This window comes from Haliotis asinina, chromosome 1 (assembly GCF_037392515.1).
Source record: "Haliotis asinina isolate JCU_RB_2024 chromosome 1, JCU_Hal_asi_v2, whole genome shotgun sequence".
Classification (NCBI taxonomy): domain Eukaryota; kingdom Metazoa; phylum Mollusca; class Gastropoda; order Lepetellida; family Haliotidae; genus Haliotis; species Haliotis asinina.
In genome coordinates, this window is record NC_090280.1 from 82,841,943 (window position 1) to 82,858,734 (window position 16,792).

The 16,792-nt window shown below is 40.9% G+C and overlaps 1 protein-coding gene across 2 annotated transcripts; it reads right to left on the reverse strand.

The window, feature by feature from the left end:
* Positions 1-7,369: 7,369 nt before the first annotated feature.
* LOC137298123 (uncharacterized) lies at positions 7,370-16,498 on the reverse strand. 2 transcript variants are annotated; one of them, XM_067830226.1, is made up of 5 exons: positions 16,411-16,498; positions 15,151-15,256; positions 13,723-14,451; positions 12,130-12,229; positions 7,370-11,417 (listed from the first exon to the last, which is right to left on the reverse strand). In XM_067830226.1, the coding sequence occupies exons 2-5, from the start codon at positions 15,215-15,217 to the stop codon at positions 10,853-10,855; spliced, it is 1,461 nt and encodes a 486-aa protein (XP_067686327.1). In that variant the 5' UTR covers positions 15,218-15,256; positions 16,411-16,498; the 3' UTR covers positions 7,370-10,852. The 2 variants fall into 2 exon arrangements, with proteins under 2 accessions (XP_067686327.1, XP_067686335.1); XM_067830234.1 differs by lacking the exon at positions 16,411-16,498 and having other exon boundaries at positions 15,151-15,288.
* Positions 16,499-16,792: the final 294 nt, after the last annotated feature.

Here is a 16,792-nt window from a genome sequence, read left to right on the forward strand (position 1 = left end):
ATCCGGCAAGTACAAATTGAATTTAAAGATTGTAAACTTAGGTACGTCACGCTGAAGTTCTGGGTTCGATTTCCCACATGGATACAATGTGTGAAGTCCATTTCTGGCGTCTCCCGCCGTGTTAGTGCTGGAGTAGTCCAACAACCGGTGTAAATGGAGGAATAAGCCTAGTTCCAATTTATGCGATATCAAGTAGTGTTCCTAAAATTGTGTTTCTACAATTTACCGGCATTTGTTCTAAAATTCATACTTGTGTTAGTCACGATATCGTTGGTGATGAAATATTGCCGATGTAACTGTAAATTTTAACTCACTCACTCATCACATACTTCCCCACTACAATTCTTCACGGGTTTCACAAATGATTGCCATACAAATGAAACTTTAGTTGTAAGGGAAAGAGCAAAAATGAAAGATGTCGGAAGGATGCCTGATGCACACTTTGAAATCCTCGGTCCCGTGGTCAGTGATGATTTGACTGGGCACCAGACTGATATTGATTATAGTTGCAAACAAATAATCTGTAGGAGACAAAGTAAGCAAACGTACCATGATTAACTATTAATAACGGCTTTAAACGGAATAATACTTAAAAGAATACACGCACTTACTGGAGTGGAATGAACAGATACTAGCATCCCCAAGGATGCACACAGTGATCTCATTGTACGACTTTGCTTTGAATTGCCAGCATTAGGGAATGTACAACCGGTTTGTAAACAACATCAATGATTACATACAGTGTGTAACATATAAAAAAAACATCCTCACGTTTTTGGACAATCAGCTGACTAACAACTATATCGGCAATATTTCTTTCCCTTTCACTGTTTTATTTACATGCCCTAAGCATATAAAATGTGCAATGCTTAGTACGGTGGCCAAACCAATGATTTATAGCCCAGTCTTAGATTGGATTGTTGTGAGCTGACCCATTTTAAGGCACACATACTACCTTTAGAAGTATATCTGTGATCATCTAGTTATTTAGCTGTCCACTGTTGGCAGCTTTTAGTTTTTTTGGAAGGTATTGTTTAAAAATATATGTTTTGATGAAGTCACAATATGGCTGAAGTACAACCGACTGGTCTTACACCAGAAGGTGTTGGCTCATCAGCCTATCTGGTTATGTTGACGCCCGATAGATGTATGTTCCTAATTTCGTTAATAATTAAATTGGAGGACACGTATAGCTACTTGCGTCGTATTGAGCATAACATATCTGTTTCCTTTGTGTCCTATCTTGTTTTCTATCTTGGATATCCCGTATAACAGTCCCTGTTCTGGGAGCAGAGGTGCTGAAATATTTTGCTGTCATCACTATATCTCGTGTCACTACAAATACCTGGGTCCAGTCTCACAAAGCTGCCGTAAGCCTAATATTTCGTAACTCCCATGTTACAGTATAGGAGGTCCAAATTCTACGAGAAAGGTTTTAGGCGTACAAGAGCTTTGTGAAGCGGACCCCTGCTTCAGATCGAAGTGAAATAAACAGACGTCCCGAAACACACATGGTGTCTGGAAATTGTGATTCTTCGGGGAGATGCACAGTGACTGAAACTAAGGATCAATTGCCCATCAAACTTCATGACTAATCCATTTCCAAAGCTGTTTTGGGAATTTGTTGCCAAATTAGGAATTTCATTCGTTTTCGCATCGGTTCACTCGAGGTGAGTTTTTGCGACGAGAGCAATCTCTTAATCCCTTATCAATCACTACATTTACACACAGGGCATTAATATCTTGCATTTAACTTGCATAACTATGTTAACCAGCATTTGGCCAGTTTCGTTTGCCTGGAACTCAAATTAATATACATGAATATTTAAATATGTGAAGAAGGACCCGCTTTGTGGAAGCATTCGGAATATTTGTATTGCGAAAATATTTCATGAACGGAATACAATAGTTCGAAACCATTTAGAAACTGTGTGAGCGTAAACGTTCGTGATAAAAAATAACAACAACAAAGCACGAATAGGCTGTATGCGTTTGTCTCTTGATGACAGAGCGTGCAGTTACCTGATGCGGAACAATCGATGTAGATGACAATTAAGCATGTTTAAAGCCTTCCCGAATTTTGTGATTTTTGCCATCATATAGCACTGGGTACAAAAACCTACCACACAAGGGAAAACACTGTCATCAAGGGTGAAAACTTGTATGCAAATCGTTCTTGATGGTGTCAAGTGGGATTGGCGCTACAGCCTGATTATTATGTATCTCAAACGTATTCATAAGTACGATCAATAGCTCGCTGCACTTCCGCGAAGGCCTTTGATGTGGGTAAAGCACAATGAAATCAAACGGTTTCAACGTTTCTCATCTTATGGTACAGTTGCTGATGTATTTGTTTTGGATTCAGCGGAGAGCAGGGACTGTCTGCACTTGTCCACACGTCTGTGGCACAATCACACAATAATAACTCTGATTGTTAGTGGCTGTACCCTCAAGGGGGGTTAAAGTATTGTAAAATAATTGTCCTCCTGAGAGGGTACGTAAGTCCCAAAACGTTCAAAGTAAATTTAAACTTACCAGTGCTTTTAAATGTGTGATTATTCTTGTTTTAATTTTGGCTGACATTTCCCATAATCGCCAGCAGCTGAAGGCATGGTGTAAATCTAGCTAGGGTCCATGTAGGTATCAAAGGTACTGTAAGTCCGGAGGGTCCCTAGTATGGTGATCTACCTTCTGTTGTTGGCAATCTATAGCCGGTTTTTGTGTGGTTATGTCCAAATAGTGATATCAGTTTCCAGTAACTTTCCAGGCTAGTTTTGATTCTAGTTGTGATATTCTAGTTGTGTTACTGTCCTTTGTCGACAGTTTTTCATAAAATACATATATTCCATTTCAGTGTTAGATGTTCTCGTCACGATATGGCTGAAATATTGCCGATGTGACGTTAAACACTCACTCAATGAAACTTCTTGTTTGTAATCTTTAGGGGCATTCCTTCCCCACTCTTGTACGTTTTCCATATTTTGGTTGCTACCTGCTGGGATGAATTGACAATGTGGTGTGCAACGGATCCATTCATTCACTTCACGACCTCACGTCATTGGATCAGGTACATTTCAAGACAGTGAGTGTACAAGCTAACAGATATAATAATAGCCGGTGTTTAAGGAGCAGACGCAAGGTGTTTGAGAAAAGCGGAACTTTAGATATTAAATATATGCACTAGTGAGTCTAAACATTTGAAAGGAAGTATATATCAATATTAATGAATAATAAATTATAAATTCCATTCACAAGGTGGATCCTCATAGCGCTAACAATCCGATTACTATTATCACCCGGGATAATCCAACCTGCCAGTGGAGCGCTAACCTATGGCACTGGGTACCCATTTTATGTAAGGTGTAAAGAGGCATTGTGAAACAAACTCACTTGTCAAAACGAATGTATGATGAATGCATGCTGAACAGTAAGCCTTATAGTGGTCCATGACATTAAAGCAGCATATGTTTATCTCGCTAAGTAACAGGATAATTAAACTTAGCTTACGCGATCGGACGCTTTAACCACTTGGCTACAGCGCCACCTGCTGAGGAAACGAAGCTGGTACTGTTCTAGAAATTTTTAGAACTGCAACTACATCTGTGTCCATCTAGTGTTGGACCGAGGTTTGCAGTTTATTGAAAGCGGCAGGCACCGTGTGTGAGTTGTGTCTTACGCCGAATTTAGCATCCTCCGAGCAAAATCACAGCGGAGGAGACCATATGGGCGTCACACATTGTAGCCATGCTGGAAATCCAACCCGAAGTATTGAAGCACCATCTTGGGATATGCGTCAGCCGTACAAAAGCACTACAGATACTGACATCACTGAGACAAGGGAGTCACGAGAGGATACTTAAATGAAAGTCCCACATGGAGGTGTGTGATTATAGTGGCATAATCTTTTGAGTGCCATTCTACGAGCTGGTGGTGTAGAGATGACGTTTCGGTATAGATTCGTATACTTGAAAACGATGTAAGAATGTGCACCGAAATGTCGCCATTTATGATCTATGTATGTAATACAATTACGTTGTTCATGTCATGGTTCAGTAATGTTCACATTAGAAATGATATCAATAACTGAAAACACCTTTGTATACTTTACTTTGGAATAAATATTATTAATCTCTGATATATGTTTCAGGAAACCATTGACTAGAAAGTGAATGAGGTCTTCGATCAGAGTGATGAAGATGTCAGTGATGTAGATGTCCGTGATGTCGATGTTTAGAGCGTTCAGATTGAAATCAGCCGTTCAAGTGACACTGTCACCACACCATTTGACCTAGACTAGGAGCTGAGTTCAACTTCTCAACCTACTAATGGAGACTTCCGGACAGATACTGATGAGTTTAGATTATTAATTTCGCCACTGAAGGAAGGTGGTTTAAAGTAAACTATGATTATGTTTTATGCAGATTAAGACATTTGTAATATGAATATGCATTACAGACCGTGTCACTGACAGTGTACCAGGCATGAAGCTTTATGCATTCATGAGGAAGTACTGTTTTCACTTTCAGACACGTGTAACGACTACACATTAGTCTGGAACAACGTTGGCACGGTCGTGAGAGCCGGACACCAGTATACTTAACGCCAAAACAAAATGATGCTCTGGGCCCTGGCGTATGCCGCTGAGAACAGAATCCAGACCCTTCACCTGTCAATGATTGCGGTCTGGAGGAAGCGCAGGACATTCCGGTGGCAGTTTTCTATCACAGTGCTGGGGAGCTGGAGGGGATACCCACATACAAGCTGTGACCCACATTCCAGACAAGTTCAGCGAAGAATCTTCAAGACAGTGAAACTGTAAATCTAAACTGGAATAGTCTTACACGCACAAATACACACATTTACAAGAAATACTCATGACGCTTCTCATTTGCAGGTGAATCTTAGCATATTTCAAGAAAACCCTTCAAACCTCCGTGGAACAGTGGAAATACTGAAGCACCTTCATCAATTTGTTCGAAATAACAATGGGATTCTGACGACCATCCTGTGTTGTGTGGATGGACTCGCTTGAGAAAGACATCATGATGCCCACAGAGCGAAGATGAACGAGTCTACTCGAACCAAAAGACTCCTTGGACTAGGGCCCACACCACAGGATTTCCACTATAGGATGGTAGAATTGTTAAACCTCCATTCTAAAATTAAGATTTTGTAAAAAATGCAACTTTATGTTCGTGACTACGATAATGTTATTTTCAGGACATCATGGTTGTATTCTTCGACGGATCTTGCCAGAATCAAAGGGGCACACGTTTGATCATAGAAATGTCAAAACTGATGTTGGCGAGTCGTTCAATGCTACAGCTGACTCCGTGAATTTTTACCACACTAGGATTTGACTTTCTGGCTGCGATGAGCATTCTTGGACAGGCAAAATTAGATAGCCCTCCCGAGTATGGGCCCACAGATGTCGACGGAATGAGTGAGTGCGTTTAGGTTTTTACGCCGCACCCAGCAATGTTACAGTTATATGGCGGCGGCATGTAAGGAATCGAGTCTAGACCACACAATCCAGTGACTAACAACATTGGCATCGATCTGCGCTACTGCGGACCGATGACGTGTCAACCAATTCAGCGAGCCTGACCACTCCATCCTGTTAGTCGCCTGTTATGGCAAGCATGGGTTGCTGAAGGCCTCTTCTACTCAGGGTCTTCACGGGAATGTCGACGGAATGGACGACAATACCATATTTAGTAGAAAATACCCATAAAATTTGAGTAGCACCAGGGATTCGAACCCAACACTGAAGTCTGAAAGTTGTTTTGTGTAGATCACGAACTTGGTGATCAGGGTAAAATGACGTGATTAAAGGTAAAAAAAAGTTATACATAGGAACTACATCATCTTAATAGCAGAAATTGTTGTACGTTAGGGGTGTTATACAGTTCACAGTAATGATATCTTCTGTTATTAGAGATATCGAGGACCCAGTGTAGCGGGAAGAAGAGCCCAAGCAAGTGGTACCACATGGAGTGCGCGGGCATGGAAGAAGATGACACCACAATGGGAAGTTGGTACTGTTCACCATCATCTGGACAAAGCCTACAAATACTTCATCTGTAAAACAACCGTCCACGGCAGTATCATGATTGGGTGCAACAACGATCTTTGTCCACGTGGAAGCTGTGTTCACTTGACCTGTATGTCACTACAGGACGTGTACAACATTGGTTCACTTACTTATCACATGCTAGGTTTTCCAGGCGTCAAGAAAACAATGTATAGTAATGGGTATGATTCATAGTTGTTAACACTTTTTATACATAACTAATACTCTATTTCCAGATGAAGACTGGTATTGCTGCGAAAAATACACAACCAAGGAGATGCAAAGACTCCCCTCTAGTGACTGAAAATCACATCTTCAATTACATTGCGTTCCTCACCATGTGTTCCCTTATGAACGAGGAAGGATGTTGTCCGGGCAAATGATGGACCCGCCATGTGCTCCCAACTGGCGACATGATGCAATTCCCTTTCACAGCAGCAACTATGTGATACTTGCTCATCGCTTGTTGACAGGTATGTTACAGGCAGTGTACCTGTGTGTGAAACAATCGTCTAGCTATAAAGGAAGAGAAAGTGCTCAAGTGCAATGCATTCTATAGACATAACTGGTTATTGTAAGTAATCATATTTCTTCAACCTACCTCATAATATTAACATTATTTACTACAGGAGTAGCTGGTTGGTTACCGGCCAGGCGGAGGGAAGTGGAGTGTAACCGAACTGTAAACCTTACGGGAATTGGAGACAGGAACATGGCCAATGCATTCCTAAACATAGGCTTCAAAGATAATGAACAGATAATAAATGCTTTCAAATGTATGAAAGTAAGCGACACGTGCATTTTCATGTCCTTTTAGAGGGCATGTATCATATTCGTGATACATATACCTACTGCACTGTGTTGGATTTTAAAATATCGCTATTGTACATAATTTATTGCATTTTGTATTATATTATTAATATATTTGGACGCTACTGATTAGAACGAAAGTTGTCCCTTTAGTCATACATTACTGTTTACTGGACAATATGAATGTTTTAAGTTAATGTCTTGTTGTCCTGTTAGAGCTTAAAGATGTATTTCTTTGTTTCTGGTTTGAAAGAAGGGGTTTGATCATTGTGTATATATGTTAGAGTAAATGCGTCCAATCATGAAATGGGTACATTTCCTGGAATGTTTAGGAACTTTCCATATTTCCTGATTCACTCAGTAAATGTACACATTTCCTAAATATTCCAGGCAATTTACATATTTCCTGCTTTGAGGGTCTGATTTCTTACACATTTCCTGGTATGAAGTATTTGCAAAAATGAAAACAGGAGAAAGGACCAATGTTGATTATTTTAAGCCAGTATCAAAACATAAAAGTCAAAACAAAGCAAAGACAATGTTAAGAGTATAATAATTAGGTTATAATAACAAAGTGTTTAATCCCAGATGAGCTATCCTACATAATACAGCTTAGGTTTAATGGACAAGCAAAATTATCACTTTATTGTGACAATTTAAGCTTGAATGACAACGACTATTACAGTTAAGTCCTGCTTTGTAACATTATATTTGTTGGTATTGCACTGCTTAGCACTTCGCGCACAATTGCACTTAATATATCCTTGACCACCACAGATTGATTCTTGTTATCTGGGAGTACGTCGATAACGACTTTTCAGTCTAAAAAGAACTGCAAACATTTTTTTTAAATGGGGAGTAATTTCACTAGAATCTGAACAGGATTTAAAAAGGTGGTGTTCTTGGCCGCGATACAGGGTCATGTCTTCACTGCATTGGACAGCATCGCGGCTCTCGGCGAACGTGTGCAGTGAAGCGCCGTAAAATCAGACGCATTTTTCAATCGCAAAAAATCGAATTGCCCATGTGGAAAATTTCAAAGTTCGCGTCAAAATCCATGAAGTTGTTGTTTTGGAACGCCATCAATTTAGTCAAACGGAAGTAGTTCTCACAATAAGATGTGTTAATGCGCGGTGAATCGGCTATAAGCTCAGATGAGCGTCAACCAGAATTGATGCCGTCTGATTTTTCTTCACAACAAATCAGCATCTAGCAGTTTTTTAATTCATGGTGGAATTTCATAGTTACAAAATATGTTTATGAAAACTATACAAATACTTCAGTTTAATGTCAACAAACCACTAGATGATAACTGACCTTGTTAAGAAGACCTTTCTTTGTGTTTACACTTGCATATACTGATCTGTTATAATGGAAAAATCAATACAGTCAAGCAGAGCGTGTTTTTTTTCGTAATTCTTTCATCACAAGGATAATCGATGATTATGAATGTATATACAATGACCAATCCGATATCATACTTTATGACTTTTCAAATCTGAACTGACTACCAAACTGGGCATAACCAATAGTTGGGTTAATTGTATGTAATTTATTAATATCCATGGGTATATATCACACATAGCTGGGCATATTATTCGGAGAATAGCGCCTGGAATTCACAGGTTTTCATATTTTTCTCGTTTGATTTTAAGATATGTACATATTATTCCCGTAGTTGCTTGACACATGTCATCGGTTCCCAGTTGCACAGATAGATGCTCATGTTGTTGGTCACTGGATTTTCTTGTCCAGGCTCGATTATTTACAGACCGCCGCCATACAGCTGGAATATTGCTGAGTGCGGCGTAAATCTAAACTCACTCACTCACTCACTGGTCTCGCCACGGAATGGCTGAACTATTGCTGATGTGAGGCTAAATATTAAGTCTTTCACTCAAATGCGCAACAACTTCCCACAAACACGGTGTTAAGATGTAAGCCTTTACATGTCATTATCAAAAGAAAATAAGATAAGTCTTATAATGAGCAATAAAATCCCGTAACCGCGACAATTAATTTTGTTTGTTTTTTCGCCGAACTCAGCAATGATCCAGCTGTATGGCAGCGGTTTGTAAATAATCGAGTCTGGATCAGACAGCTGACTGATCAACATCGATTCACAGTTGGTCGAGGTGGGGTAGTCTTCTGGATAAAGCGTTTGTTCGTCAGGCCGAACACCCAGGTTCGATTCCCCATAGTTGTACAATGTGTGAAGTCCATTTCTGGTGATTCCCGCCGTGATATTGCTCGAATAATGCTAAAACAGGCGCAGCACTAAACTCACTCAACTCACACAGGACGTTTAGAAAACTAAAAGTGGGTAAAACTAATCTCACTCACTCTACGCAATTGGCATGCGATGATATGAGTTAAATAGTCTAGCCACATCCTTCTGCAAAAGGGACCCGTGAAGGTCCCAGGGTAGAATAGGCCTTCAGCAACCCATGCTTGCCATAAAAGGCGACTGTGCTTGTCTTCAGAGGCGACTAACGGGATCGGGTGGTCAGACTCGCTGACTTCGTTGACACATGTCATCGGTTCTCAATTACGCAGATCGATGCACATGTTGTTGATCACTGGATTGTCAGGTCCAGACTCGATTATTTACAAACCGCCGCCATATAGCTGGAATATTGGTGAATGCGGCGTAAAACTAAACTCATTCACTGTTCGAAAGGGTCGTAATTCCGAGCTTTTTTTTAAAAACAAAATTACGACTTGAAAATAATTGTTCGAGTTCGAATTGGAGGCTTGTGTTGATAAGTATCGTTCTGATTTAGGTAACCACCCTGTCACTGACTTACACTGATGGCAATTTAAGTTGTCCCAGCTGTTTTCGTAGTCTCGTGACTTTCAATGGTCAGTTTGGGACAGCTATTTCGTCGTATGACGTAGATGAACTAAACTGAACAGTCGAGGATTGTCAGAAAATGTTCCTTAAATATGAGTTGAAGACAGAGTTTACGACCGCCTCAGCAAATTAGAGTGAATGAGTTTACGTTTACGCCACACTCGGCAGTATTCCAGCTATATTGCGACAGTCTGTAAATGATCGAGTCTGGACCAGAAAATCAATGACCACGAGCAAGAGCATGAATCTGCACAACTGCGAACCTGTCATATGTTTCAACCAAGCTAGCGAGCCTCTCCACCCGATCCCCGTTAGTCGCATAGAACTCACGCATGACTGTCGATGGAATAAATAAGATCCTTTCAGCAATGGTCCAGACATACAAATGTTCTGTAAGTGATAGTAAATCCACACTTCCAAGCCGCCCCAACCTCTACCTGTACATATATAACACACCTGTTTCATTTCATGAACAAATAGAATTTGAACAACTTTTACACTTGAAGTGGGGTGAGTGAATTTGATTTTTCGGCGCTCAGCATTATTCAAGCTATATGGCGACCGTCTGTAAACAATCGAGTTTGGACCAAACAATCCAGTAATTCGGATATGTTGACAAGTCAACCAAGTAAGCGAATCTGACAACGCGACCCTGTTAATGTAACATCCCCAGTTACTGTGAGTGAGTGAAGTCATATTGGCAATATTTCAGCTATATGGTAAAACTAGTTTTAAATTCATAATACATCCATATAGTATATAAAACCCTGTCAACGAAGGACAGAAAAATTACCAGATTATCACAAAATTAGTTAAAACAAGCTAGCATATATCTTGAAGAGTAGAAACCTATCGTTGGACAATACAATTAAAAAATGGGCTTTTGATCGTCAACAACTAAAGGTAGATCACCATACTATGAACCATGAGGACTTACAGTGCCTTTGTTACTATACTTTTGCTACCTGCATTTTGCTGTAAGCACCCACTTTTATACTTCGACTTATCAGAGGTGCAACACAATAGGAAAATGCTGAATTCATAATAGATCTGGAAACATGACTAAACTTCGACATACATACAGTGGTGCTTTAGTGAGTTCATGAGATGTAAGTTCAAATGATAGCTTCCTCATCAGAAATTTCTAAGACAGAGTACAAACGATTCGGGTCGATGTGTTGGAGACGATTGAGGGACTGGTAGTGTTCCTGAGGTGGATTTTGAGCGTTCCATGTGCTGTTATGCGCACCATATGGATTTGAGTACCCAGCACCCCTCTCAGACAGATCACAGGTCTGACTGTCACTGACGGCACGCGGTTGGTAATCCCCAAACAATCGCCGGTGATCCACTCGCCGACTTCGGTCATCCGCCATCTCAGCATATACAGAACTGTGAACCGGAGATATGTAACTGCTGTTGGGAGACGCCTGATGTTTCGAAGAGATTGTCCAGAGGTTGTTTGGAAGGGCGTAACCTCCTTCTTCCGTATCCCGATGAACAGCTGACAGGTAGCCTTCACTGAGAGGCAATGGTGCGCCCATGTCCCCTATCTCTCGGAGTCCGTCACCTGCATCTCCTTCACGATCATTCGCCGTGTTGACGATATCATCAACGTCTCGGGCAGAAAGCTGATACGGAGAGGATGCTGGTGGTCTGTTTTGGGTCTTCCCTGGACAACTGCAATTAATTATAGTGTGGAAACTATGAGACTATTAAACCATCATATAGAGGGACAAGCAGGTCAGAGTAAATATGATGTTACGTCAGTTTGTACAATATATCAGTAATTTCACGACGAGGTCATATTTTATAATGAAACTTTATTTCTGAGCAATGAATAACTTGTTGTAACTTGTAACTTGTAACTTGTTGTAACTTGTTGTAACTTGTAACTTGTAGTCACGTATGGCTGAAATATTTCCGATGTGAGCAAAAATATTAAATGACTCACTGCTAGTTTGTTTTACCATTCTTTAACGTGACAACGTCATAAATGCTTTCGTTTTTAGATCCATGACAGATTCAAATTGTTACATTAAATTTTAATAAATATAAAAAATAACACTTTTTAATGATACGCAAGAAGAAGCATTTAAATACTTTGTTACCCACTAAAATCCTCTATATATTCTTATTTGCTACCTGACGGCGAACATAATCGAATCTGGACCAGACAAATCAACGAAACGGGATTTGAACCTATAACCTGCATTCAAGGGAAGCAACTCTGCACAACAAAAAGGGTATTCAAGGTAAACACAGAAAATTTACATCTGAAAATTATTTGAATGGATAACAGGAATAGATGGAATGAATTTTAGGCGGCTATAGCAAACGATCCTGGGTATTTTCCATCAGAAAGCGGTGGAACAGTAGCGATGATACTCACCACCTTACTGAGAGAAAAACACAGGATGCTGTAATAACGATGGTGATGGTGATGGTGATGGTGACGACGATGGTGATGATGGTCATTTTCGGACGACCACCTGTTCACAAAAACAACAATCAGACATGCACAACGAGTTTGCTGCGAGGGGAACAAGCTTAAGCTGCCTCGCTTAGATACGTCCTCCACGTTGTCAGTGTGTTTCCAGGTCAGCCACTTAGTGTCATTCTGGCTTGACTGATTTGCTTTGGACAAGGCCACTGCAATTCGAAACTGAAAGTTGGTCATACGTGATATAGATCAGAAGCACCTACAGGACCTAGATTGGGAGGAAATTTTATTTCAACGCGTCACTTTATGACTAAACGCTGTAGTGACAAACAGTAGTTTCTCGAGAATACCAGTATCGGGCGGTAAATAGTTAGTCACGTACACACTGACGCATAGATTTCATTCCCAATACGTGTCAGAGAACAAACCGCAAGTCGTAAATGTGTTAGGAGAAGGTGTAAAAGGTGCTGCTCTCGAAAGATAGGTTGGCAATACATTTTTTGCAAAATGAGTGTGATGTTTTCATATCCGGGGAGAAAACCTGGTAGTTCGATTTCGAATTAAACAAAGAGGTATCAAATCTGGGACAGTATCTACACTGTAAGGTAAAGGGATTGTGGAAGAATATAGACTAACATCGACTTAAAAGCAATAAATGGCCAACCATTTTTCACTTGGGTAAACCTCATGAAAGTAAGAAATACTGACAGGCTGGTGTTTGTATGTGGTTTAATGACGTTTCAGTCAGTCTGTTTTAGACCAAGGAGTCAGTCTAGTCTGAACAATCCAGTGATTGTCATTATGAGCATCGACCTACGCAGTCAGCAAGATCGATACCCTTTGTCCCCGTGTGAGTGAACCTTCGTAGTGACATGGACGATTGTATGTCAAATATGATTGCTCATTCTCTTGACATGTCTAGAACATACATGATTATTTATAGGTGACAACAAATTCAGACCACTTTCGACATTACTTTGGTTTGATTGGTCGATTTTTATAACGCCGCAAACAGCAATATTCCAGCAATATGTCGACGGTCTGCAAATAATCGAATCTGGATCATAAATCATCCATTGATCAACATCCTGAGCATCGATCTACGCAATTAGTGAGTGAGTGAGTTTAGACTTACGCCGCACTCAGCAATATTCCAGCTATATGGCGGCGGTCTGTAAATAATCGAGTCTGAACCAGACAATCTAGAGATCAACAACATGAGCATTAATCTGCACGCAACTGGGAACCGATGACATGTGTCAGCCAAGTCATCGAGCCTGACCACCCGATCCCGTTAGTCGACTCTTACGACAAGCATAGTCGCCTTTTGTGGCAAGCATGGGTTGCTTGAGACCTATTCTACCCCGGGACCTTGTCAAGCAAGGCAGCGAGCCTGACAATCCAAAGCTGTTAGTCGCCACTATGACAAGCATGTTCACGGGCAGATGTCAGTGGTGTAATCTCCCAAATACCCTTCTAGGAATTGTATCGTGCTGTTGGTATTCCTACATCACATGCATGATAGATATGTACAGCCAGTACCTCTATTTGGTGTGGTATCCTGTTCCGACTCCTTGCCTTGGCCGCAAATGTCATCACAAAGATGTTCACGGATGCATTCATCTACACAGGCTGTTAACAAGAGGTCACATTGAAGTGTGTCATTCACGGACAGATTACGACAGTACATGCTGCAGTTCTGGGAACACGCCTCCACATATTGAATCTTTAAACTTTCATCCACATTGCTTTCATTGAAACACCTAACAGTGAAACCCAAGCCGATTTCATTGCAGTCCTCACCATCCAGTCGACTGACATTCAGTTTGAACGACGTGACATGACGTTCATTTTGTGAGCTGTTTCTGGGACTCGTCTTGGCACAAACTGTTCCGCGAGCGCCATCTGTACACTCGTAACAGCAGACTGTCCAACCGTTAAATTCAATCCAGCATTCCCTCTCACGGCATTCTGACCTTGTTGCATCTGTTGTCATTGCGGAGTGTGTGATTTCGTTGGTTGGTTCATATGTTTTGGACTGGTGATCTATAGAAGACAAATCTGTTTTCTCTGAAGATTTCCCAGTACACTCTCCTGACCAGCGATGACAAGGACCTGGGCACCCGGAACACTGCTCGTCACATTTCTTGCCGTGCCAGCCTTCAATACACCCCTTCTTACACGACACGTTGAATCTGTGGCACAAGTTGTCGAGGCATTTTGATGGACATCTCTCCTCGCACGATACACCATAGAATCCATCACGGCACTCTTTCAGTTGAAAGTCAGTATGTGAACATAAACGCAATGACATTCATTTAGAACCTGCTTTTAACATGATCTAATTATAAAGTGATGACTGCCATATACCAGCTACTTGGATTCTCGACCAGATACTAAACCATTTGTTTGCACTGAATGAAATACGAACATTTCTCCTCAGCCTAGTGCTTAAAGTATTCGCTCGTCAGACCGAAGATCTTGGTTTGATTCCCAACATGGATACAATGTGTGAAGCCCGTTTCTGAGCGGCGTAAAATCATAACGACTCAACTCAGTCATGGGTCATGGGTACTTTTGTGTCGCAGCCCAGTCACTGACAGTATGTTTAGAAAGGTTAACTCATACACAGTATCAGTAAATCAGCTTTTCTTCATTTCAAACACTGTAAAGGCCAAGTCTTTGCAATTCTCAACCTAATCACCAGTGTTCCTTTAACGTGTGGTTATATCACAGTGACGAGTAATATTCGGGATGTGTTCTTAGAAATTATGTGTGGCATAACGGTGAAAGTTGAACGTTTCATGTGTATGTCATTGGTCATGTGAATGCATGTGTTTGTGAAGCCCATTTCTGGGGTCCCCCGCCGTGATGTTGCTGGAGTATGGCCAAATGCGGCGTAAACCCATACTCACCCATTCATTAATTGTATGATGAGTCCGATATATGCATCATCAAACTATCACTTACCATCATTAGAACTGCAGTGGACCCCGACAAGCACACATGTAATCAACCACAATTCGACTGCGCCCATTATATACGATGTGTCTCAAGGGATAGCCTTCTTCATCATCTGGAAAAATTAATGGAATTGTCTTGTGCTTAACTTCTCATTCCACCCAGTGAATCAACTAACCAACAGATCAACAATGATCCAACTAGCAACTGCAACGACGCGTATCACCTCGCAATATTTCTTTAAACATCACATAAGTGAGTGAGTGTAGTTTTACGCCACTTTCAGCAATATTCCAGCAATATCACGCCGGGGGACCACAAATCAGCTTAACACAGTGTACCCATTGTGGAATCGAACCCTGGCCATCAGCGTGACGAGCGAACGCTTTAACAACTAGGCTGTCCAACCGCTCCAAACATTGTATAAATTTAAAACATTTCAAACTGGGAATAATCAGCTATACCGGTACAGTACATTATTAAGTGTATGGGTGCTCCGTTATATGTTTGTGTTCATCAGTAGTCAAACTAGGGAAGATCCCGGATAGTAACCCCCCTTATTAAGAAAAGTTAACTGCGGCCCAGATGAATGAATGCAAATCGTTGTGCGGCTTCTCGAATTCACTACTCCTGGATCAGGACCGATGATTCATCCAGATTAAATGCTTTGTGGTATAGTCATCAATGGTCAATGTGCTTTCCCTTCATTTTGTTTGAAATACAGTTTCTTGAACCATATATCGATTTTTCAGACATTCACCCTTATAGCTGACGGAGGCCATGGAAGGTTTAGCACTTTGTCGAACACCACGAGCATGGATATTGTACGGACGTAACATGTAAACTAACTTCTACCAACAAGTGACCCATCATGGCTTCAAACTCGCTGAACGACGCACGGTAATGGGGCTATAAATATATTTTATGGTTATCTAAAACGCCAGTTTTTCTGAATCAAACATGTTTGAATCATGAAATAGTTTTTAGCATTTGATGTATTTTATACAGTAACAGCGACAGAACCCTGTCAACAGACACGAGAAATGACGCCCCCCAGGCACACTACGTTGTCTGTCTATTATGACACCGCGGTACCGTGTTGATGAATCACTGTAAAACTGTTCATACAGTACTTCTGGTGATGCGCAGAAATATACTTAGTCTACAAATTATGTCCCTAAGTATCGTAGATGATCATATTTTTGGGGTCCAGTACAGGTGTAGGTAAAATTGTTATATACTGCCACGTATATGAGACCTCTTACTCACCTTAATTCACTTTACAGAGCATGATCGACATTGGATCCTGTGGACTTCTTGGCTGGTCATTTTGAGTGTTAATTGTACTGTCATTTACAGAGATCGCGGCTATGGCAAGGAAAATGTGAAGTATCATTTCCGCGTCGTTTGGGATTTTGTGAATACTTCCGTGTTATGTGAACTATGTCAGAAACCAACAAACGACAACGCCGTGTCCTGTCATAAACAATTGTTTCCTAAAATTATTTAAGTTCTCAAATAGCAATGGCCATTTATAAAGAGCCTGTTTACATGCACCTATCCATGCTCTAAGCGGTAAAACATTATTACCCCAAACATCCCACCGGATACCCATTTACAGCTGGGTGAAAAGAGGCAGTTCATGACCAAA